Below are 26,260 nucleotides of genomic sequence, written 5' to 3' on the forward strand. Positions count from 1 at the left end.
TACACTTAAAACCTTCCTTTTGCAAGTTCTAGTTCTGTCCTTTGTGTCAAAAACGGGTCGTCCCATGATTAAATATTAATTTACACTTACCGGCAATGGCCTGTTCAGGGGACTTGTTTGCATCAGGCTCTGATTGGAGACCAATACAGTTGGTTTACAGTCGCTTAACTCCTTAGATGCCACGGTCAGTAGTGACAACGGCATCTGAGGTGTCTAACAAACAGCTCCACCCTCTGTCAGCCCATCTGCCCCCTATTGTCACAGCTGTCATGGTCTGGTGATAGTGGACCGTGACACTTTTGCCGTGTATGCTTGTTGCTGGTGGCAATGTGTTAGCATAATTTTACACTTCTCCTTTAAGGCTGGTGTTCCTTCCCATTTTGGTTTGTTTAGGGTTACAGGAGTGTGCAAGGTTGAGCTCAGTGTGGCCTCATGGCTCTTCTTATACTGGAGTTGTGAGCGTGAGGTTAGTTGTATCTCCGCCTTTGTATGAGTAGAAGCTTTGCTCCTCCCTGAATGTGTCACCTATCCGTGAGGGCCTCCTTGTGGAACATACTGTCATGGTGGGGAGTGGGATAACCCCCCCCCCCCACCGCACAATGTCTATATAGACCATGCCATTCGGCCTGGAAGCCAGGATAAGGGAGCAGGTCACCTCCTATGCAAATACTATCACGGTGGGGAGTGGGGGGAAAAAAACCACCGCACAATGTCTATATAGACCATGCCACTAGACCTGGAAGCCAGGATAAGGGAGCAGGTCACCTCCTATGCATCCCTAAATACAATTGCAACATGCCGGTCTGCAGGGGAGAACACGTGAGGTTCGGGGTGGGCCGAAGGGTACACCAGTTCATCGGGTACTCACGATTAGCAGATGCCTTCCTGGGCCAGCAGTGCAGTGAAGGGGAGAACAGCACCAAATTCTCCGGGGCACACTCTAATACAGGGGACACCAGACAGGTGGTGATCGAGGTGCCCTTAATGGTGATAGGACTTTCTGAGTGCTTGTGCGGCTGGGCCCCTGACTTAAGTAATGTCGTGACGCCAGCAACTTGATGGTGCAAAATGATAAGAGTGGTTGTAGTATGGAGATAGAAGAATGAGGCAGGGTTAAATCCAAATAAGAACTTTACTGTAACGAGGATCTTGACAGCAGTTTACATCCAGTTATTAAACAGTCTCTTATGAACATGCAGGTTGGATGTGGCAAATCCCGGTAACAGGCTGTACATGTGGTTATGTCTCAGGCTATAGTAGGAGGTTGTGTACTCACTGATATTCAGCTCTTTGCTTTGCTTCAGTCTCAGTAAAAGTAGTTCAAGTCTTTGTCTTCTACACACAAGTGATGTAACAGATGTCCTATCTGTCCGTGAAGTAACGGTGAGGCTGCCGGAAGCTAATAAACCTTCACCTTATTACAAAGGCGCAGAAAGCCTACAATAATGGCTATTGTCCTTCCTTTGTCTTTCCACAATAAACTTAGTAAAATCCACTTGACACTCCAGAAGAGTAGATGGTAGGATACAGACTTCACCTCTGCCTATTTTCCTGGCTTGACACAGACCATGAATTGGCTCCTCTGGGCTGTGGACCCCAAGAGAGAGCTGAGAGGAGATGGGTCCTCTCCTTCCCCCTTGCTCCTCACTCCATCTCCTCCTTCCTCCAAACTCTAACTCCCCACTGCTCACTAGGCCTGAACTGCAGTATATTTTCTGTGGTGCTACCCCCATCTAGTGGTGAAATGTGTATAATGCACCTAACAGCCTGGTAACAGGGATTGCACATAAGAATGAAATACAGCATGATATAACATATGACATAACAAGTTTTTGCAGTGCCCACATACACTAGTGGGACGCTACACAATCCCTGACCTCCTGACTGTATGAGCCAACCCTGATGGTGGGAGGACTCATACCCGGAACGTAGGACCCTAATTCGCCCTGATGATCCCTGATGGTATTGACAGGAGAAAGAGACAACCGGTTCTACCAAGACACAGAAGAACCGGAGTCTCCCACAGGCCTAGCAACAAGGAAGGAGCATAGAGCAAGCATAAACGCATAACGGCGGGTAAGAGCCCAGCGCAAACTACATGCACTGGAACAACCACCACTTACCTGCCACAACGATTGGGTGGAACAACTACAGCTTGCTGACTTGTGGTTCACCCCTCCAAGAAACCATGGAGCCCACTTTCACAGGCACAGACAGACAAGTGAAATGTCCAACAACTATGCTGGACTACAAACACCAAATAAACCAGACACGTTGAACACCAAATGACATACAACAAACACCCTGTATATAAACCCACACCAAACATCATAAACAGGTGAGGAAGGGTAAGGGGACACGGGAAAACATTGGGATGACATTGCCGAAGACCTTGGCCTTCCACAAGGAGGCCCTCACAGACAGGTGACACATCCAGAGAGGAACAAAGCTCCTACTCATACAAAGGCAGATATCCAACTAACCTCAGGCTCACAACTCCAGTATAAGAAGAGCCATGAGGCCACACCCAGCTCCACCTTGCACACTCCTTTAACCCTAAACAAACCAAAATAGGAGGGACCACCAGCCTTAAAGGGGGAGTGTAAAATTATGCTAAAAACACGTTGCCACCAGCAACAAGCATGCACAAAAGTGTCACGGTCCACTACCACCAGACCATGACAACCGTAACAACTATGGTGTGATCATGATAGCCCAATGGCGTACTACAGGCTTGTACTGACCAACAGGGGAGCAGCTAAGCCACAGTGGGCACCTAAGCCCTGCCCGCTGCAAAAGTGATGAATGGCAGAGTAGTCAGCACTACATGCAGAAAGTCAATGTACAGCATCTCATCTAGCCTATGCATCAATATAAAATAACTGAGTAGATAATTTATCATACTATCTAGTTTATTATAGAGGCATTGGGTGGTTGAGATGACATTGAGGCTGGACAGTATCTGCTTTGAAGCTGGACAGTATCTGCTTACCCGAGGGACCTGCCTTTATCAGTGTCACTGCAGGGACCCCCACAATCCATCATCTTCCTGTGGCTTGTTGTTACCTGCTGCTGTGTAAGCATGTTTTCCTGGCTTACTTAGCTAAGAAAACCCTAGTCCAAGGCAAGAGCCAGTCATCGTGATGCTAACAGGGGCTCCAGTACAGAACAGTTTGGTGCACAGCCAGCAGCCGGCTACTACGGGCAAAAATGTGTGTTGGTGCAGTTTTAGGGATTTGAAAATTAGGTCAGGTAATATTTGCGTGTAGCTGTACAGGAAGAACCTAAATGAATTTTACCGGAGGGTCCTTAGTCCAGCACTGCTGCACTATGACAGATAGGGGTCTAACAAAGGTACCTAGGTCCTCAGTAAGCACCTGTCTATTAGGTATGTGCCTAAGGCTAGGTCTACACGACGACATTTGTCGCGCGACATTTTGTTGCACCAATGTCGCGCGACAATTTTTATAATGGCAGTCTATGGTGTCGCACTGCAACATGCGACATGTTGCGACTGCGACACGACAGTCGCAGAAAATCCATTCAAGATGGATTTTTCTGCGACTGTCGCGTCGCAGTCGCAACATGTCTCATGTTGCAGTGCGACACCATAGACTGCCATTATAAAAATTGCCGCGCGACATTAGTGCAACAAAATGTCGCGCGACAACTGTTGCGCCCTATCTGTCGCGCGACTTTTTGTCGTGCAACAAATGTTGTCGTGTAGACCTAGCCTAATAGTTTGCCTGTCATTGTAACACTGACAGGCAATATGCTTTAAATTATGATTTAATTCAAAGCATATAGAAGTGATTGAATACAATTTGATAAATAAATTGCCCGTCCCAAAAAAATAAAAAATTGAATTCCTACTTCGATCACTCGTCCCCATACAGATTTATTGTTTGTGGGCAGCAGATCCCTTCTTACACATTACAAGATACTGCCTTCAAACAATGATTTACCCTGGGTTCACACCTGAGCGTTTTACAGCGCGTTCAAACGCGCTGTAAAACGCTCAAGACATGAAATCCAATGCTTCCCTATGGGAATGGTTCACACCTGGGCGTTTTACAGCGCGTACGAACGCGCTGTAAAACGCCCGACGCTCAAACAAGTACTTGAGCTTCTTTGGGGCGTTTTGACGCGCGTTTGTGGCCATAGGACACCGCAGTCAATGACACAAACGCGCGTCAAACGCGCGTTTACTATTACAAAAAACGCGCATAAGAACGCGCGACAAAAACGTGCGTAAAACGCGCGTTTGCGCAACGCTCAGGTGTGAACCCAGGGTTAGGGTGCTGGCCAAAAGTAACAAACACCCAATGAACAAGCGTTTGTTCCCTAGTCGGGTTCTCTCACTTCAGCAAATGGCATTCATCATGTAGAGAAAGTTACCACAAGGCCCTTACTAATGTATGATTGTGTGATTGTCCATATGTCTTCCTTTGCTGGACTGATTCATTTCCCACCACATTAGGGTCCATTCACACGTCCATAAGTGTTCTGTGGATCCGCAAAACACGGACACTGGCAATGTGCAAGAATAGGACATATTTTTTTGCGAAAACTGAAGTGCGGATGTGGACAGCACATTTCAGCCCCATTGAAAATGAATGGGTATGCACCGTTCCCGCAAAATTGTGGAACGGATGCGGACCCATTTTGCGGATGTGTGAATGGACCCTTATACACTGCTCGTTTCCTTGGTTAGGACCACCCTACAATCCAGCAGTGGTGGTTGTGCTTGCACTGCACACTATAGGAAAAAGCGCTGGCCTCTCTGGTGTCCAGGACCATGGGAGCGCACATAGGCATGCATGCACAGCAGCTCCCGTCCTGGCCTCTCTGGTGCAGCCGTGGCCGTAAACCCTTCTAAATAAGCAGTGTATAATGTCATGGAAAAATGAATCAAGCCAGCAAAGTAAGCAATATAGACAATCCCAATACATTAGTGTCTTGTATTAACTTTCTCTACATGATAAATGTAATTTGCTAAAGTGACATAACTAGAGTTGAGCGAACACCTGGATGTTCGGGTTCGAGAAGTTCGGCCGAACATCCCGGAAATGTTCGGGTTCGGGATCCGAACCCGATCCGAACTTCGTCCCGAACCCGAACCCCATTGAAGTCAATGGGGACCCGAACTTTTCGGCACTAAAAAGGCTGTAAAACAGCCCAGGAAAGAGCTAGAGGGCTGCAAAAGGCAGCAACATGTAGGTAAATCCCCTGCAAACAAATGTGGATAGGGAAATGAATTAAAATTAAAATTAAATAAATAAAAATTAACCAAAATCAATTGGAGAGAGGTCCCATAGCAGAGAATCTGGCTTCACGTCACCCACCACTGTAAGAGTCCATTTTCATAAATTTAGGCCCAGCACCCAGGCAGAGGAGAGAGGTCCCGTAACAGAGAATCTGGCTTCATGTCAGCAGAGAATTAGTCTGCATGTCATAGCAGAGAATGAGGCTTCACATCAGCCACCACTGCAACAGTCCATTGGCATATATTTAGGCCCAGCACCCAGGCAGAGGAGGGAGGTCCCGTAACAGAGAATCTGTCTTCATGTCAGCAGAGAATCAGTCTGCATGTCATAGCAGAGAATGAGGCTTCACGTCAGCCACCACTGCAACAGTCCATTGGCATATATTTAGGCCCAGCACCCAGGCAGAGGAGAAAGGTCCCGTAACAGACAATCTGGCTTCATGTCAGCAGAGAATCAGTCTGCATGTCATAGCAGAGAATCAGGCTTCACGTCAGCCACCACTGCAACAGTCCATTGTCATAAATTTAGGCCCAGCACCCAGGCAGAGGAGGGAGGTCCCGTAACAGAGAATCTGGCTTCATGTCAGCAGAGAATCAGTCTGCATGTCATAGCAGAGAATCAGGCTTCACGTCACCCAACATTGGAACAGTCCATTGGCATATATTTAGGCCCAGCACACACACAGGCAGAGGAGAGAGGTCCCGTAACAGAGAATCTGGCTTCATGTCAGCAGAGAATCAGTCTGCATGTCATAGCAGAGAATGAGGCTTCACGTCAGCCACCACTGCAACAGTCCATTGGCATATATTTAGGCCCAGCACACACACAGGCAGAGGAGAGAGGTCCCGTAACAGAGAATCTGTCTTCATGTCAGCAGAGAATTAGTCTGCATGTCATAGCAGAGAATGAGGCTTCACGTCAGCCACCACTGCAACAGTCCATTGGCATATATTTAGGCCCAGCACACACACAGGCAGAGGAGAGAGGTCCCGTAACAGAGAATCTGTCTTCATGTCAGCAGAGAATTAGTCTGCATGTCATAGCAGAGAATGAGGCTTCACGTCAGCCACCACTGCAACAGTCCATTGGCATATATTTAGGCCCAGCACACACACAGGCAGAGGAGAGAGGTCCCGTAACAGAGAATCTGTCTTCATGTCAGCAGAGAATGAGGCTTCACGTCAGCCACCACTGCAACAGTCCATTGGCATATATTTAGGCCCAGCACCCAGGCAGAGGAGGGAGGTCCCGTAACAGAGAATCTGGCTTCATGTCAGCAGAGAATCAGTCTGCATGTCATAGCAGAGAATGAGGCTTCACGTCAGCCACCACTGCAACAGTCCATTGGCATATATTTAGGCCCAGCACACACACAGGCAGAGGAGAGAGGTCCCGTAACAGAGAATCTGTCTTCATGTCAGCAGAGAATTAGTCTGCATGTCATAGCAGAGAATGAGGCTTCACGTCAGCCACCACTGCAACAGTCCATTGGCATATATTTAGGCCCAGCACACACACAGGCAGAGGAGAGAGGTCCCGTAACAGAGAATCTGGCTTCATGTCAGCAGAGAATCAGTCTGCATGTCATAGCAGAGAATGAGGCTTCACGTCAGCCACCACTGCAACAGTCCATTGGCATATATTTAGGCCCAGCACCCAGGCAGAGGAGAGAGGTCCCGTAACAGACAATCTGGCTTCATGTCAGCAGAGAATCATTCTGCATGTCATAGCAGAGAATCAGGCTTCACGTCACCCAACATTGGAACAGTCCATTGGCATATATTTAGGCCCCGGCACCCAGACACAGGAGAGGTTCATTCAACTTTGGGTAGCCTCGCAATATAATGGTAAAATGAAAATAAAAATAGGATTGAATGAGGAAGTGCCCTGGAGTCCAATAATATATGGTTAAGGGGAGGTAGTTAATGTCTAATCTGGACAAGGGACGGACAGATCCTGTGGGATCCATGCCTGGTTCATTTTTATGAACGTCAGCTTGTCCACATTGGCTGTAGACAGGCGGCTGCGTTTGTCTGTAATGACGCCCCCTGCCGTGCTGAATACACGTTCAGACAAAACGCTGGCCGCCGGGCAGGCCAGCACCTCCAAGGCATAAAAGGCTAGCTCTGGCCACGTGGACAATTTAGAGACCCAGAAGTTGAATGGGGCCGAACCATCAGTCAGTACGTGGAGGGGTGTGCACATGTACTGTTCCACCATGTTAGTGAAATGTTGCCTCCTGCTAACACGTTGCGTATCAGGTGGTGGTGCAGTTAGCTGTGGCGTGTTGACAAAAGTTTTCCACATCTCTGCCATGCTAACCCTGCCCTCAAAGGAGCTGGCATTGACACAGCTGCCTTGGCGACCTCTTGCTCCTCCTCTGCCTTGGCCTTGGGCTTCCACTTGTTCCCCTGTGACATTTGGGAATGCTCTCAGTAGCGCGTCTACCAACGTGCGCTTGTACTCGCGCATCTTCCTATCACGCTCCAGTGCAGGAAGTAAGGTGGGCACATTGTCTTTGTAGCGTGGATCCAGCAGGGTGGCAACCCAGTAGTCCGCACAGGTTAAAATGTGGGCAACTCTGCTGTCGTTGCGCAGGCACTGCAGCATGAAGTCGCTCATGTGTGCCAGGCTGCCCAGGGGTAAGGACAAGCTGTCCTCTGTGGGAGGCGTATCGTCATCGTCCTGCCTTTCCCCCCAGCCACGCACCAGTGATGGACCCGAGCTGCGTTGGGTGCCACCCCGCTGTGACCATGCTTCATCCTCATCCTCCTCCACCTCCTCCTCATCCTCGTCCTCCTCGTCCTCCAGTAGTGGGCCCTGGCTGGCCACATTTGTACCTGGCCTCTGCTGTTGCCAAAAACCTCCCTCTGAGTCACTTCGAAGAGACTGGCCTGAAAGTGCTAAAAATGACCCCTCTTCCTCCTCCTCCTCCTGGGCCACCTCCTCTTCCATCATCGCCCTAAGTGTTTTCTCAAGGAGACATAGAAGTGGTATTGTAACGCTGATAACGGCGTCATCGCCACTGGCCATGTTGGTGGAGTACTCGAAACAGCGCAACAGGGCACACAGGTCTCGCATGGAGGCCCAGTCATTGGTGGTGAAGTGGTGCTGTTCTGTAGTGCGACTGACCCGTGCGTGCTGCAGCTGAAACTCCACTATGGCCTGCTGCTGCTCGCACAGTCTGTCCAGCATGTGCAAGGTGGAGTTCCACCTGGTGGGCACGTCGCATATGAGGCGGTGAGCGGGAAGGCCGAAGTTACGCTGTAGCGCAGACAGGCGAGCAGCAGCAGGATGTGAACGCCGGAAGCGCGAACAGACGGCCCGCACTTTATGCAGCAGCTCTGACATGTCGGGGTAGTTGTGAATGAACTTCTGCACTACCAAATTCAGCACATGCGCCAAGCAAGGGATGTGCGTCAAATTGGCTAGTCCCAGAGCTGCAACGAGATTTCGCCCATTATCGCACACCACCAGGCCGGGCTTGAGGCTCACCGGCAGCAACCACTCGTCGGTCTGTTGTTCTATACCCCGCCACAACTCCTGTGCGGTGTGGGGCCTGTCCCCCAAACATATGAGTTTCAGAATGGCCTGCTGACGTTTACCCCGGGCTGTGCTGAAGTTGGTGGTGAAGGTGTGTGGCTGACTGGATGAGCAGGTGGAAGAAGAGGAGGAGGAAGCTGAGAAGGAGGAGGTGGCAACAGGAGGCAAAGAATGTTGCCCTGCGATCCTTGGCGGCGGAAGGACGTGCGCCAAACAGCTCTCCGCCTGGGGCCCAGCTGCCACTACATTTACCCAGTGTGCAGTTAGGGAGATATAGCGTCCCTGGCCGTGCTTACTGGTCCACGTATCTGTGGTTAGGTGGACCTTGCCACAGATGGCGTTGCGCAGTGCACACTTGATTTTATCGGATACTTGGTTGTGCAGGGAAGGCACGGCTCTCTTGGAGAAGTAGTGGCGGCTGGGAACAACATACTGTGGGACAGCAAGCGACATGAGCTGTTTGAAGCTGTCTGTGTCCACCAGCCTAAATGACAGCATTTCATAGGCCAGTAGTTTAGAAATGCTGGCATTCAGGGCCAGGGATCGAGGGTGGCTAGGTGGGAATTTACGCTTTCTCTCAAATGTTTGTGAGATGGAGAGCTGAACGCTGCCGTGTGACATGGTTGAGACGCTTGGTGACGGAGGTGGTGGTGGTGGTGTTGGTGGTACATCCCCTGTTTGCTGGGCGGCAGGTGCCAACGTTCTTCCAGAGGCGGAGGAAGAGGCCGAGGCGGCAGCAGCAGAAGAGGCCGAGGCGGCAGCAGCAGAAGAGGTAGCAGGGGGAGCCTGAGTGACTTCCTTGGTTTCAAGGTGTTTACTCCACTGCAGTTCATGCTTTGCATGCAGGTGCCTGGTCATGCAGGTTGTGCTCAGGTTCAGAACGTTAATGCCTCGCTTAAGGCTCTGATGGCACAGCGTGCAAACCACTCGGGTCTTGTCGTCAGCACATTGTTTGAAGAAGTGCCATGCCAGGGAACTCCTTGAAGCTGCCTTTGGGGTGCTCGGTCCCAGATGGCGGCGGGCAGTAGCAGGCGGAGTCTCTTGGCGGCGGGTGTTCTGCTTTTGCCCACTGCTCCCTCTTTTGCTACGCTGTTGGCTCGGTCTCACCACTGCCTCTTCCTCCGAACTGTGAAAGTCAGTGGCACGACCTTCATTCCATGTGGGGTCTAGGACCTCATCATCCCCTGCATCGTCTTCCACCCAGTCTTGATCCCTGACCTCCTGTTCAGTCTGCACACTGCAGAAAGACGCAGCAGTTGGCACCTGTGTTTCGTCATCATCAGAGACATGCTGAGGTGGTATTCCCATGTCCTCATCATCAGGAAACATAAGTGGTTGTGCGTCAGTGCATTCTATATCTTTCACCGCTGGGGAAGGGCTAGGTGGATGCCCTTGGGAAACCCTGCCAGCGGAGTCTTCAAACAGCATAAGAGACTGCTGCATAACTTGAGGCTGAGACAGTTTCCCTGGTATGCATGGGGGTGATGTGACAGACTGATGGGGTTGGTTTTCAGGCGCCATCTGTGCGCTTTCTGCAGAAGACTGGGTGGGAGATAATGTGAACGTGCTGGATCCACTGTCGGCCACCCAATTGACTAATGCCTGTACCTGCTCAGGCCTTACCATCCTTAGAACGGCATTGGGCCCCACCATATATCGCTGTAAATTCTGGCGGCTACTGGGACCTGAGGTAGTTGGTACACTAGGACGTGTGGATGTGGCAGAACGGCCACGTCCTCTCCCAGCACCAGAGGGTCCACTAACACCACCACGACCATGTCCACGTCCGCGTCCCTTACTAGATGTTTTTCTCATTGTTATGGTTCACCACAACAACAAAAATATTATTTGGCCCAATGTATTGTATTCAAATTCAGCGGGATATAAATTTGAGGCCTAGTATTTAGGCGCTGGGTGACCGGTATGGATTTAGCGACAGAATTAGACTTGGAAATGCACAGTAGCGTGTGTGTGAAGTTATTCTGAATGACCCTATGTGCACCTTGAATATTATATACCCTTTTAGGGATAGATTTCAAATAGCTCTGATATAGCAGGAACCACTAAATTATGAAATTGCTAAATTGGGAATTGTACTTCAACCCAGAACAAAAAATGTGCTTTGACGGACACTAAATAACTTTCCCAGCCACAACAGTACAGCGGTAACGAGAGATTTAGCGGGATATAAATTTGAGGCCTAGTATTTGGGCGCTGGGTGACCGGTATGGATTTAGCGACAGAATTAGACTTGGAAATGCACAGTAGCGTGTGTGTGAAGTTATTCTGAATGACCCTATGTGCACCTTGAATATTATATACCCTTTTAGGGATAGATTTCAAATAGCTCTGATATAGCAGGAACCACTAAATTATGAAATTGCTAAATTGGGAATTGTACTTCAACCCAGAACAAAAAATGTGCTTTGACGGACACTAAATAACTTTCCCAGCCACAACAGGACAGCGGTAACGAGAGATTTAGCGGGATATAAATTTGAGGCCTAGTATTTAGGCGCTGGGTGACCGGTATGGATTTAGCGACAGAATTAGACTTGGAAATGCACAGTAGCGTGTGTGTGAAGTTATTCTGAATGACCCTATGTGCACCTTGAATATTATATACCCTTTTAGGGATAGATTTCAAATAGCTCTGATATAGCAGAAACCACTAAATTATGAAATTGCTAAATTGGGAATTGTATTTCAACCCAGAACAAAAAATGTGCTTTGACGGACACTAAATAACTTTCCCAGCCACAACAGGACAGCGGTAACGAGAGATTTAGCGGGATATAAATTTGAGGCCTAGTATTTAGGCGCTGGGTGACCGGTATGGATTTAGCGACAGAATTAGACTTGGAAATGCACAGTAGCGTGTGTGTGAAGTTATTCTGAATGACCCTATGTGCACCTTGAATATTATATACCCTTTTAGGGATAGATTTCAAATAGCTCTGATATAGCAGAAACCACTAAATTATGAAATTGCTAAATTGGGAATTGTATTTCAACCCAGAACAAAAAATGTGCTTTGACGGACACTAAATAACTTTCCCAGCCACAACAGGACAGCGGTAACGAGAGATTTAGCGGGATATAAATTTGAGGCCTAGTATTTAGGCGCTGGGTGACCGGTATGGATTTAGTGACAGAATTAGACTTGGAAATGCACAGTAGCGTGTGTGTGAAGTTATTCTGAATGACCCTATGTGCACCTTGAATATTATATACCCATTTAGGGATAGATTTCAAATAGCTCTGATATAGCAGGAACCACTAAATTATGAAATTGCTAAATTGGGAATTGTACTTCAACCCAGAACAAAAAATGTGCTTTGACGGAGACTAAATAACTTTCCCAGCCACAACAGGACAGCGGTAACGAGAGATTTAGCGGGATATAAATTTGAGGCCTAGTATTTAGGCGCTGGGTGACCGGTATGGATTTAGTGACAGAATTAGACTGGGATATGGCCAAAAAATAACCACACTATTGCTGGTTAAATGCACTTGGTGACGGGCGCAGCTTGCCCCTGATGTAGTATATGGCCAAAAAATGAACAGACTATTGCTGGTTAAATGCACTTGGTGTCACAGCTTGACGAACCACACTACTGAGGGTTAAATGCACTTGGTGACGGGCGCAGCTTGCCCCTGATGTAGTATATGGCCAAAAAATGAACAGACTATTGCTGGTTAAATGCACTTGGTGACGGGCGCAGCTTGCCCCTGATTTAGTATATGGCCAAAAAATGAACAGACTATTGCTGGTTAAATGCACTTGGTGTGATAGCTTGATCAACCACACTACTGAGGGTTAAATGCACTTGGTGACGGGCGCAGCTTGCCCCTGATGTAGTATATGGCCAAAAAATGAACAGACTATTGCTGGTTAAATGCACTTGGTGACGGGCGCAGCTTGCCCCTGATTTAGTATATGGCCAAAAAATGAACAGACTATTGCTGGTTAAATGCACTTGGTGTGATAGCTTGACCAACCACACTACTGAGGGTTAAATGCACTTGGTGACGGGCGCAGCTTGCCCCTGATGTAGTATATGGCCAAAAAATAAACAGACTATTGCTGGTTAAATGCACTTGGTGTCACAGCTTGACGAACCACACTACTGAGGGTTAAATGCACTTGGTGACGGGCGCAGCTTGCCCCTGATGTAGTATATGGCCAAAAAATAAACAGACTATTGCTGGTTAAATGCACTTGGTGTGACAGCTTCACCCTGATGTAGGCTTTAGCCAAAAAACAACCACACCATTGAGGGTTAAATGCACTTGGTGACAGGCGCAGCTTGCCCCTGATTTAGTATATGGCCAAAAAATGAACAGACTATTGCTGGTTAAATGCACTTGGTGTGACAGCTTCACCCTGATGTAGGCTTTAGCCAAAAAACAACCACACCATTGAGGGTTAAATGCACTTGGTCGCAGCTTGGATGCACTTGGTCGCAGCACCGCACAAGACACAAAATGGCCGCCGATCACCCCAGAAAAAAGTGACTGACAAACGGTCTGGGCAGCCTAAAAACAGTGAGTGAGCATTTGAATTTCAGCAGCTCAATGATCCACAGCTGCAGATCGATCGATTAATCAAGTGAAGTCCTTTGGAGGAGTTAATCTGCCTAATCTCGCCCTACTGTCGCAGCCGCAACCTCTCCCTACGCTAATCAGAGCAGAGTGACGGGCGGCGCTATGTGACTCCAGCTTAAATAGAGGCTGGGTCACATGGTGCTCTGGCCAATCACAGCCATGCCAATAGTAGCATTGGCTGTGACGGCCTCTTGGGGCAAGTAGTATGACGCTTGTTGATTGGCTGCTTTGCAGCCTTTCAAAAAGCGCCAAGAAAGCGTCACAAAAGCGCCAAGAAAGCGACGAACACCGAACCCGGACTTTTACGAAAATGTTCGGGTCCGTGTCACGGACACCCCAAAATTCGGTACGAACCCGAACTATACAGTTCGAGTTCGCTCATCCCTAGACATAACCCCTTTAATTGTCCCCATTAATCGTCCATGTAAAAGGATCTAGAGGTGTAAAAAGTGACAAAATCTTTAGCAGTTTTATTATTGGTTTCATTGTGTGTCAGTTCATAAATAAAGTTCTCATTGTCAAAAAGGAAACTTTAATACAGAAACTGTGACTTCACTGCCATAGATGCAGACCATAATGCTGCTGTGGGTATAAGGTATAAGTTTCATGCTGTGCTATTTGGACTGGTACAAAAAATATAACATATACATATAGAATATCGTAGTTAAAGCATTATTCACACGTCAGTGTTTCACGGATGGGTGCTGTACATGTTCTCCACGGACAGAAAACGTCCCCATTCATTTTAATGTGTGTATTCAGACATCAGTGATTTTAGCTCGGATTCATGCTGTATTTTGTCCGTATTCACTGATCCATCATGTCCTTTATAGTCTATGGGTCCGTAAAAACCACGGATGCAATCCGTTTTGCATCCGTATTTCACGGATCATTAAGAAGACATGCTTTGAAAATTATTTTTCAGCTGTTCAGTGTTAGTAAAACACGGATGCAACACGGACAGCAAAAAACGAAGACACGGATCCTTCACAGACAGCTTCACGGATGCATCATTGACCACCTGCTTACGGATTTGAGCGCGGACACAGATGTGTGAATAAGGCTTAAGTCTGCAGTATTTTATTGCATATAGACATGGAATTAAAAAATTTTCTTTTTCTTTCTAGTGGAATGATGCGCTGGGGGGAATTTGACGACCTTTACCACATTGCAGAAATAGATGAGCCTGTAGTGAATTCAGATGAGTTGAACTCAAAAGACGGTAATACACCTCCATTAAAGGACGTAATTAAAACATTATTAAACCCAAAACTATCCCATTACATTTGTGTTGTATAGTTTTATTCCAAATTATGTAAAGTTAGATTCACAAGATCGACCACTAGGAGCTTAAGCATGTACGGAGGTATCCCTGTATATCCACATTTTTGGCAATGGTCTATTTTTCAACCATAGTCTATGCATCGGCTCCAAATAACTAAGTTTTGACAGTTTTCATGTGTTTAAGAAATGCAAGCTTTTTTACATGATAATAAGAGTGATTTTATATTTTTTATAAATTTCTGAACTGCCCATAGACTTCATTTCCGGGTGGTCTGTGCTTAGAGCAGCAAGGACATTCCCCAACACCCTTGTAGAGTTAGAAGCTATGATTAGTGTCAGTGACAGCCAGGCTCCCCATAGTTACATAGTTAATATGGTTGAAAAAAGACATAAGTCCAAGAGAAGGCAGAGTTCTTTTACCGTCCTTGCCTTCTCCATTGCTTTATACACAGCGCTGAATGAATGCTGTATGTACAGATAAGGATGCGGCAATGCTGTCACTTCCTGCTCCGGTTCCAGCGATCATGTGATCACAAGGTGGTGGGTGTCTGCATGAGTACTGGGTTTTAGCACCTATGCAGTAAGGCTCAATAGCCTTGTATAGTCTCTGTGTGCTGTAATTTCTATGTAACTAGGGCTAATATAGCCACCCTAATTACAGGATAGATCAGCAAAAAAAAAAGTTTAAATGACCCCCAAAGGTCTAGTATGACCTTATGGGAGGCACAAAGCATAACATTGAAAAAAATGAGAAATTAAAGACAAAGTTAAAAAAAAATAAAAAAAATGGCACGACACACCACATTGCATCTTCTAGTCCTGCACCTGGCAACCATAACCCAACACATCCTTTATATCAAGCACTTTGTGCTAGTAAAACATGCAAAAATTCAAAAACAGACTTTTATCCCCCTTTTACAAATATTTCCCAGGGTACATAAAATAAAAACAAGACATACTAAAATAAAAATGACATAAAAATAAATCCCATGTATCTTCTCTCTAAAAAAAAAAGGCACAATTTTATTTTTAGATACATAAAGGGAAAAAAAAGTTATGGCTTTCAAAAACACTTTCCCTTAAAGAAACAAAACAAAAAAAAAAACTGAAAATAAGTTTGGCCAGGAAGGGGGTTAAATGGCTTGGTCCTCAGGGTACTTTCACACTAGCGTTAGTGTGATCCGGCAGATAGTTCCGGCGTCGATCAGTGTGACAACTGACAGCATATGTAGACGGATCCGGGTGTGGATCCGTCTACAAATGCCTTGCAAAAACGAATCCGTCTCTCTTTTTGTCATGCGGATGGACAGATCTGTCTTGCAGTCTTTTTCACAGTTTTTCCAGCGCATGCGCAGACCGGAAGGACGGATCCGTCCTTGAGTTCTTTTGCAATGCCGGATCCGGCACTAATGCAAGTCAATGGGCGACTGATCAGGCATTTGGGACGGACATAATATCGCAGCATGGTGCAGTATTATGTCCGGCCAAAACGCCGTTCAGTGACTGAACGGAAGGCATACTGATGCAAACTGAACGGATTTCTATCCATTCAGAATGCATTGGGATATGCCTGATCAGTTCATTTCCGGCATAGAGCCCTTTTGATGGAACTCTATGGCGGAAAAGAATAACGCAAGTGTGAAAGTACCATCAACTGGTTAAGTTTACTGGTAAAGTTAGTTTGTAATAAAACTTTACACTGTGAGCGCAGAAACCACTAGGTGGCATAGCTGCATTAAACCGCTTTAGATGTAGAGACGTTTTTATTCTGCAAAACTATATAGTGCTGTACTGAACTCAGATACTAAAAGCAGTGCAATAAGATGCATGACAATAGCTGCAGTTTTCTGAATTTATAAAGTAGTGGTAATTGAATTGCTTTTAAAATAATATTCTGTAGTTGCATGATTGAAATGATTGGTATGTTGTGTAGTACAAGCTATTTATTGTATGGATACCGTCAGGGTAAGCTTTATCCCCTGCAAAGTTCATACCTATAAAAGGGTTTGTTCCATGACTAAATATTATGTATAACATAATTTTCAAATTAGAATAATAAAAAAATGCTTACATATTGCTTCTACATACTTTGTATAGTGCCCCCTGGTGTTGTTTTGATTCCCTCTCAAAATATCTACCTATGAGTCAAAATCCAACTTTTTAAACTTTGGGACATGACAAGGGAATATTGCTATGTCAAATATCCATCCGTAGATAGCTGTTTTGGAGTGTTTGCCACTTGTCAGTACGGACTAGGATTCTGGCTGGCTGAGTGCGATGCCTTTGATGCAGGTCACCTTAAAGGGGTTATTTGAGGGTTTGTAACTGATAACCTATCCTTTGGATAGGTCATCAGCATCTAATCAGTGGGGGTTACCTTGGACTCCCACCAATCACTTGTTTGAGAAGGCTCTGATCCCCTTCGTGTTGCTTACCCTAAGCCAGTGATGTTCACTTTGGATGGGACTAAGCTGCTCCCAGGCCATGTTACTGATAGTCGTGATGTCACTGGCCTAGAGTAGGGCAGTAAGAAGGCCACAGTGTTCACAGGAGTGCCGAGCCTTCTGAAATAGCTGGTTGGCGGAGGTCTTGGGTGTCGGACCCACACTGATCAGATGCTGATGACCTACCAAGAGGATAGGTCTTCAGTTACAAATAGTTGGGTAACCCCCTTTAACCACTTCCTGACTGCCCCATTTACGTCAGTGGTCAGGCATTTAAAATTGGCACCAGCTCCACTTGCAGGCACCCGGCGGAAGTCTTTGGTGTCAGACCCCCACTGATTAGATGCTGATGACCTACCAAGAGGATAGGTCTTCAGTTACAAATACACACCGGATTCCCAAAAAGTTGGGACACTAAACAAATTGTGAATAAAAACTGAATGCAATGATGTGGAGATGGCAAATGTCAATATTTTATTTGTAATAGAACGTAGATGACAGATCAAACGTTTAATCCGAGTAAATGTTTCATTTTAAAGGAAAAATACGTTGATTCAAATTGTCACGGTGTCAACAAATCCCCAAAAAGTTGGGACAAGTAGCAATAAGTAAATTTGAGCATAACGAAGAGCTGGAAGAACAATTAACACTAATTAGGTCAATTGGCAACATGATTGGGTATAAAAAGAGCTTCTCAGAGTGGCAATGTCTCTCAGAAGCCAAGATGGGTAGAGGATCACCAATTCCCACAATGTTGCGCAGAAAGATAGTGGAGCAATATCAGAAAGGTGTTACCCAGTGAAAAATTGCAAAGACTTTGCATCTATCATCATTAACTTTGCATAACATCATCCGAAGATTCAGAGAATCTGGAACAATCTCTGTGCGTAAGGGTCAAGGCCGTAAAACCATACTGGATGCCCGTGATCTCCGGGCCCTTAAACGACACTGCACCACAAACAGGAATGCTACTGTAAAGGAAATCACAGAATGGGCTCAGGAATACTTCCAGAAACCATTGTCAGTGAACACAATCCACCGTGCCATCCGCTGTTGCCAGCTGAAACTCTACAGTGCAAAGAAGAAGCCATTTCTAAGCAAGATCCACAAGCTCAGGCGTTTTCACTGGGCCAGGGATCATTTAAAATGGAGTGTGGCAAAATGGAAGACTGTTCTGTGGTCAGACGAGTCACGATTCAAAGTTCTTTTTGGAAATCTGGGACGCCATGTCATCTGGACCAAAGAGGACAAGGACAACCCAAGTTGTTTTCAATGCTCAGTTCAGAAGCCTGCATCCCTGATGGTATGGGGTTGCATGAGTGCGTGTGGCCCTGCATTTTTCAACAAGATAATGCCAGACCACATTCTGCATCAATCACAACATCACGGCTGCGTAGGAGAAGGATCCGGGTACTGAAATGGCCAGTCTGCAGTCCAGATCTTTCACCTATAGAGAACATTTGGTGCATCATAAAGAGGAAGGTGCAACAAAGAAGGCCCAAGACGATTGAACAGTTAGAGGCCTGTATTAGACAAGAATGGGAGAGCATTCCTATTTCTAAACTTGAGAAACTGGTCTCCTCGGTCCCCAGACATCTGCTGAGTGTTGTAAGAAGAAGGGGAGATGCCACACAGTGGTGAAAATGGCCTTGTCCCATATTTTTCCCTTAAAATGGTAAATTTTCTCAGTTTAAACTTTTGTTCCGTGATTTATGTTCTATTCTGAATAAAATATTAGAAGTTGGCACCTCCACATCATTGCATTCAGTTTTTATTCACGATTTGTATAGTGTCCCAACTTTTTTGCAATCCGGTTTGTAGTTGGGTAACGCCTTTAACCTTTTCCCGACCGCCCCATTTACGTCAGTGGTCAGGCATTTAAATTGGCGCCAGCTTCGCTTGCAGGCACCAGAGACTAAGGGTACTTTCACACTAGCGTTATTCTTTTCTAGCATTGAGTTCCGTCCTAGGGGCTCAATGCCGGAAAATAACTGATCAGTTTTATCCTAATGCATTCTGAATGGAGAGCAATCCGTTCAGGATGCATCAGGATGTCTTCAGTTCAGTCTTTTTGCCTTTTCAGAACGGAGATAATACTGCAGCACGCTGCGGTTTTATCTCCTTACAAAATTCCGGAACACTTGCCGGAATGCCAAAAATTTTTCCCATTGACATGCATTAATGACGGATCTAGCCCCGAGTGTTGCGGCAAAACGGATCCAGCATTGCAGTCTGCGCATGCTCAGACCGCAAAAAATTTGAAAAAAATAAATGCCGGATCCGTTTTTCAGGATGACACTGGAGAGACAGATCCGGCATTTCAATGAATTTGTCATACAGATCAGGATCCTGATCTGTCTGACAAATGCCATCAATTTGCATGCGTTTTGAGGGATCCGGCAGGCAGTTCCGACGACAGAACTGCCTGCTGGAATCCTCTGCCGCAAATGTGACAGTACCCTAATGTATGTGATCGACAATAACATTGAACAACAGAATAAGGCTCCATTCACACGTCTGCAATTCCTTTCCGGATTTTGTGGAACGGAATTGCGGACCCATTCATTTCTTTGGGACCGCACGATGTGCTGCCCAGATCCGGAAATGCGGACCCATACTTCCGGGTCCGCGATTCCGATCCCGAAAAAAATAGAACATGTCTTATTCTTGTCCGCAATGGCATTTTCTATTAAGTGCCGGCGATGTGTGGTCCGCAAAATGCGGAATGCACATTGCCGGTGTCCGTGTTTTGCGGATTCGTGGAAAGCCGCCCAAAAAATGCATAGTTCATAATATGTCATAATAAATATGACATCAAAATAATGCTAAATACTTATCAAATATAAACGCATGGTGCATAGGTGCAGCGGCCCACACGTATTTCTGGGTAAACCAGCTTCCTCAGGGGTCTCCATTGACAATAACATTGATCACATACATTTAACCCTTCAGATGCCATGGTCAAATGTGCATCTGAGAGGTTAAAGACCAGGAGCGCAAGCTCCCAACCATGTACTGGCTCGCCCCAGCGAGGATCGGGGTACCCAGAGTGCGCTGCAACCTCTGTATTCAGGAGTGGTTTAGGGCGGCCGCACATTAGTTCCTATGCATCGCTACGTGCAAAAACACCCATACTATTAACACCCAGCAAACGGTGAAATGGAAAAAAGTCAAAATGGTTGATTCATCTCCCACAAAAAATCTAATAAAACGTGATCACAAAGTCATATGTACCCCACAATGGTATCAATGAAAAGTACAGATTGGCCCGCAAAAAATGAGCCCTCACATAGCTCTGTAAACATAAAAATAAAAAAATGTACGTTTTTTTTCCCGTGGGGGGGGGGGGGGGCGTTTTGCTGATTATGGCAATGCAAAGAAAAGAATTAGTTTTTTACAACGTTTTTCATTTTTTTCTGTGTTAAAATGGAAAAGAAACTAAACATGTGGTATAATTGTACTGACCCAGAGAATACAAGTAACAGGTCAGTTTTACCACATAGGAAACAGTGTAAAGAAAACCCCCATAAAACAGTGGCGGAATGTTTTTCTTTTTACAAACCGGATTCCCAAAAAGTTGGGACACTATACAAATCGTGAATAAAAACTGAATGCAATGATGTGGAGGTGCCAACCTATAATATTTTATTCAGAATAGAACATAACTCACGGAACAAAAGTTTAAACTGAGAAAATGTACCATTTTAAGGGAAAAATATGTTGAATCAGAATTTCATGGTGTCAACAAATCCCCAAAAAGTTGGGACAAGGCCATTTTCACCACTGTGTGGCATTTCCCCTTCTTCTTACAACACTCAGCAGACGTCTGGGGACCGAGGAGACCAGTTTCTCAAGTTTAGAAATAGGAATGCTCTCCCATTCTTGTCTAATACAGGCCTCTAACTGTTCAATCGTCTTGGGCCTTCTTTGTTGCACCTTCCTCTTTATGATGCGCCAAATGTTCTCTATAGGTGAAAGATCTGGACTGCAGACTGGCCATTTCAGTACCCGGATCCTTCTCCTACGCAGCCATGATGTTGTGATTGATGCAGAATGTGGTCTGGCATTATCTTGTTGAAAAATGCAGGGTCTTCCCTGAAAGAGATGATGTCTGGATGGCAGCATATGTTGTTCTAGAACCTGAATATATTTTTCTGCATTGATGGTGCCTTTCCAGACATGCAAGCTGCCCATGCCACACGCACTCATGCAACCCCATACCATCAGAGATGCAGGCTTCTGAACTGAGCGTTGATAACAACTTGGGTTGTACTTGTCCTCTTTGGTCCGGATTAGAGTTGAGCGGACACCTGGATGTTCGGGTTCGAGAAGTTCGGCCGAACTTCCCGAAAATGTTCGGGTTCGGGATCCGAACCCGATCTGAACTTCGTCCCGAACCCGAACCCCATTGAAGTCAATGGGGACCCGAACTTTTCGGCACTAAAAAGGCTGTAAAACAGCCCAGGAAAGGGCTAGAGGGCTGCAAAAGGCAGCAACATGTAGGTAAATCCCCTGCAAACAAATGTGGATAGGGAAATGAATAAAAATAAAAATTAAATAAATAAAAATTAACCAAAATCAATTGGAGAGAGGTCCCATAGCAGAGAATCTGGCTTCACGTCACCCACCGCTGGAACAGTCCATTCTCAGATATTTAGGCCCCGGCACCCAGGCAGAGGAGAGAGGTCCCGTAACAGAGAATCTGGCTTCATGTCAGCAGAGAATCTGGCTTCATGTCAGCAGAGAATCAGTCTGCATGTCATAGCAGAGAATCAGGCTTCACGTCAGCCACCACTGCAACAGTCCATTGTCATATATTTAGACCCAGGCAGAGGAGAGAGGTCCCGTAACAGACAATCTGGCTTCATGTCAGCAGAGAATCAGTCTTCATATCATAGCAGAGAATCAGGCTTCACGTCACCCACCACTGCAACAGTCCATTTTCATAAATTTAGGCCCAGCACCCAGGCAGAGGAGAGAGGTCCCGTAACAGACAATCTGGCTTCATGTCAGCAGAGAATTAGTCTGCATGTCATAGCAGAAAATCAGGCTTCACGTCAGCCACCACTGCAACAGTCCATTGTCAGATATTTAGGCCCAGCACCCAGGCAGAGGAGAGAGGTCCCGTAACAGAGAATCTGGCTTCATGTCAGCAGAGAATTAGTCTGCATGTCATAGCAGAGAATCAGGCTTCACGTCACCCAACATTGGAACAGTCCATTGGCATATATTTAGGCCCCGGCACCCAGACAGAGGAGAGGTTCATTCAACTTTGGGTAGCCTCGCAATATAATGGTAAAATGAAAATAAAAATAGGATTAAATGAGGAAGTGCCCTGGAGTACAATAATATATGGTTAAGGGGAGGTAGTTAATGTCTAATCTGGACAAGGGACGGACAGGTCCTGTGGGATCCATGCCTGGTTCATTTTTATGAACGTCAGCTTGTCCACATTGGCTGTAGACAGGCGGCTGCGTTTGTCTGTAATGACGCCCCCTGCCGTGCTGAATACACGTTCAGACAAAACACTGGCCGCCGGGCAGGCCAGCACCTCCAAGGCATAAAAGGCTAGCTCTGGCCACGTGGACAATTTAGAGACCCAGAAGTTGAATGGGGCCGAACCATCAGTCAGTACGTGGAGGGGTGTGCACATGTACTGTTCCACCATGTTAGTGAAATGTTGCCTCCTGCTAACACGTTGCGTATCAGGTGGTGGTGCAGTTAGCTGTGGCGTGTTGACAAAACTTTTCCACATCTCTGCCATGCTAACCCTGCCCTCAGAGGAGCTGGCCGTGACACAGCTGCCTTGGCGACCTCTTGCTCCTCCTCTGCCTTGGCCTTGGGCTTCCACTTGTTCCCCTGTGACATTTGGGAATGCTCTAAGTAGCGCGTCTACCAACGTGCGCTTGTACTCGTGCATCTTCCTATCACGCTCCAGTGCAGGAAGTAAGGTGGGCACATTGTCTTTGTAGCGTGGATCCAGCAGGGTGGCAACCCAGTAGTCCGCACAGGTTAAAATGTGGGCAACTCTGCTGTCGTTGCGCAGGCACTGCAGCATGTAGTCGCTCTTGTGTGCCAGGCTGCCCAGGGGTAAGGACAAGCTGTCCTCTGTGGGAGGCGTATCGTCATCGTCCTGCCTTTCCCCCCAGCCACGCACCAGTGATGGGCCCGAGCTGCGTTGGGTGCCACCCCGCTGTGACCATGCTTCATCCTCATCCTCCTCCTCCTCCACCTCATCCTCGTCCTCCAGTAGTGGGCCCTGGCTGGCCACATTTGTACCTGGCCTCTGCTGTTGCCAAAAACCTCCCTCTGAGTCACTTCGAAGAGACTGGCCTGAAAGTGCTAAAACGGACCCCTCTTCCTCCTCCTCCTCCTCCTCCTCCTGGGCCACCTCCTCTTCCATCATCGCCCTAAGTGTTTTCTCAAGGAGACATAGAAGTGGTATTGTAACGCTGATAACGGCGTCATCGCCACTGGCCATGTTGGTGGAGTACTTGAAACAGCGCAACAGGGCACACAGGTCTCGCATGGAGGCCCAGTCATTGGTGGTAAAGTGGTGCTGTTCCGCAGTGCGACTGACCCATGCGTGCTGCAGCTGAAACTCCACTATGGCCTGCTGCTGCTCGCACAGTCTGTCCAGCATGTGCAAGGTGGAGTTCCACCTGGTGGGCACGTCGCATATGAGGTGGTGAGCGGGAAGGCCAAAGTTACACTGTAGCGCAGACAGGCGAGCAGCGGCAGGATGTGAACGCCGGAAGCGCGAACAGACGGCCCGCACTTTATGCAGCAGCTCTGACATGTCGGGGTAGTTATGAATGAGCTTCTGCACCACCAAATTCAGCACATGCGCAAGGCAGGGGATGTGCGTCAAACCGTCTAGTCCCAGAGCTGCAACGAGATTTCGCCCATTATCGCACACCACCAGGCCGGGCTTGAGGCTCACCGGCAGCAACCACTCGTCGGTCTGTTGTTCTATACCCCGCCACAACTCCTGTGCGGTGTGGGGCCTGTCCCCCAAACATATGAGTTTCAGAATGGCCTGCTGACGTTTACCCCGGGCTGTGCTGAAATTGGTGGTGAAGGTGTGTGGCTGACTGGATGAGCAGGTGGAAGAAGAGGAGGAGGAAGCCGAGAAGGAGGAGGTGGCAACAGGAGGCAAAGAATGTTGCCCTGCGATCCTTGGCGGCGGAAGGACGTGCGCCAAACAGCTCTCCGCCTGGGGCCCAGCTGCCACTACATTTACCCAGTGTGCAGTTAGGGAGATATAGCGTCCCTGGCCGTGCTTACTGGTCCACGTATCTGTGGTTAGGTGGACCTTGCTACAGATGGCATTGCGCAGTGCACACTTGATTTTATCGGATACTCGGTTGTGCAGGGAAGGCACGGCTCTCTTGGAGAAGTAGTGGCGGCTGGGAACAACATACTGTGGGACAGCAAGCGACATGAGCTGTTTGAAGCTGTCTGTGTCCACCAGCCTAAATGACAGCATTTCATAGGCCAGTAGTTTAGAAATGCTGGCATTCAGGGCCAGGGATCGAGGGTGGCTAGGTGGGAATTTACGCTTTCTCTCAAATGTTTGTGAGATGGAGAGCTGAACGCTGCCGTGTGACATGGTTGAGACGCTTGGTGACGGAGGTGGTGGTGTTGGTGGTGGTACATCCCCTGTTTGCTGGGCGGCAGGTGCCAACGTTCCTCCAGAGGCGGAGGAAGAGGCCGAGGCGGCAGCAGCAGAAGAGGTAGCAGGGGGAGCCTGAGCGACTTCCTTGTTTTTAAGGTGTTTACTCCACTGCAGTTCATGCTTTGCATGCAGGTGCCTGGTCATGCAGGTTGTGCTAAGGTTCAGAACGTTAATGCCTCGCTTCAGGCTCTGATGGCACAGCGTGCAAACCACTCGGGTCTTGTCGTCAGCACATTGTTTGAAGAAGTGCCATGCCAGGGAACTCCTTGAAGCTGCCTTTGGGGTGCTCGGTCCCAGATGACGGCGGTCAGTAGCAGGCGGAGTCTCTTGGCGGCGGGTGTTCTGCTTTTGCCCACTGCTCCCTCTTTTGCTACGCTGTTGGCTCGGTCTCACCACTGCCTCTTCCTCCGAACTGTGAAAGTCAGTGACACGACCTTCATTCCATGTGGGGTCTAGGACCTCATCGTCCCCTGCATCGTCTTCCACCCAGTCTTGATCCCTGACCTCCTGTTCAGTCTGCACACTGCAGAAAGACGCAGCAGTTGGCACCTGTGTTTCGTCATCATCAGAGACATGCTGAGGTGGTATTCCCATGTCCTCATCATCAGGAAACATAAGTGGTTGTGCGTCAGTGCATTCTATGTCTTTCACCGCTGGGGAAGGGCTAGGTGGATGCCCTTGGGAAACCCTGCCAGCGGAGTCTTCAAACAGCATAAGAGACTGCTGCATAACTTGAGGCTGAGACAGTTTCCCTGGTATGCATGGGGGTGATGTGACAGACTGATGGGGTTGGTTTTCAGGCGCCATCTGTGCGCTTTCTGCAGAAGACTGGGTAGGAGATAATGTGAACGTGCTGGATCCACTGTCGGCCACCCAATTGACTAATGCCTGTACCTGCTCAGGCCTTACCATCCTTAGAACGGCATTGGGCCCCACCATATATCACTGTAAATTCTGGCGGCTACTGGGACCTGAGGTAGTTGGTACACTAGGACGTGTGGATGTGGCAGAACGGCCACGTCCTCTCCCAGCACCAGAGGGTCCACTAACACCACCACGACCATGTCCACGTCCCTTACTAGATGTTTTCCTCATTGTTATCGTTCACCACAACAACAAAAATATTATTTGGCCCAATGTATTGTATTCAAATTCAGCTGAATATAAATTTGAGGCCTAGTATTTAGGCGCTGGGTGACAGGTATAGATTTACTGACAGAATTAGACTTGGAAATGCACAGTAGCGTGTGTGTGAAGTTATTCTGAATGACCCTATGTGCACCTTGAATATTATATACCCTTTTAGGGATAGATTTCAAATAGCTCTGATACAGCAGAAACCACTAAATTAGGAAATTGCTAAATTGGGAATTGTATTTCAACCCAGAACAAAAAATGTGCTTGGACGGACACTAAATAACTTGCCCAGCCACAAC

General features: G+C 47.3%; 1 protein-coding gene across 3 annotated transcripts in view; it reads left to right on the forward strand.

The window, feature by feature from the left end:
- The window catches only part of RASSF6 (Ras association domain family member 6), a 100,366-nt gene that overhangs the window by 33,909 nt on the left and 40,197 nt on the right, over positions 1 to 26,260 (forward strand). For all 3 annotated transcript variants that reach the window (XM_044302925.1, XM_044302917.1, XM_044302906.1), the window contains one exon: positions 14,546 to 14,640. In XM_044302925.1, coding sequence (XP_044158860.1) covers positions 14,546 to 14,640 — 95 coding nt within the window. The remainder of the gene's footprint in view (positions 1 to 14,545; positions 14,641 to 26,260) is intronic.

The sequence above is a fragment of the Bufo gargarizans genome, chromosome 1 (assembly GCF_014858855.1).
Source record: "Bufo gargarizans isolate SCDJY-AF-19 chromosome 1, ASM1485885v1, whole genome shotgun sequence".
NCBI classification, from domain to species: domain Eukaryota; kingdom Metazoa; phylum Chordata; class Amphibia; order Anura; family Bufonidae; genus Bufo; species Bufo gargarizans.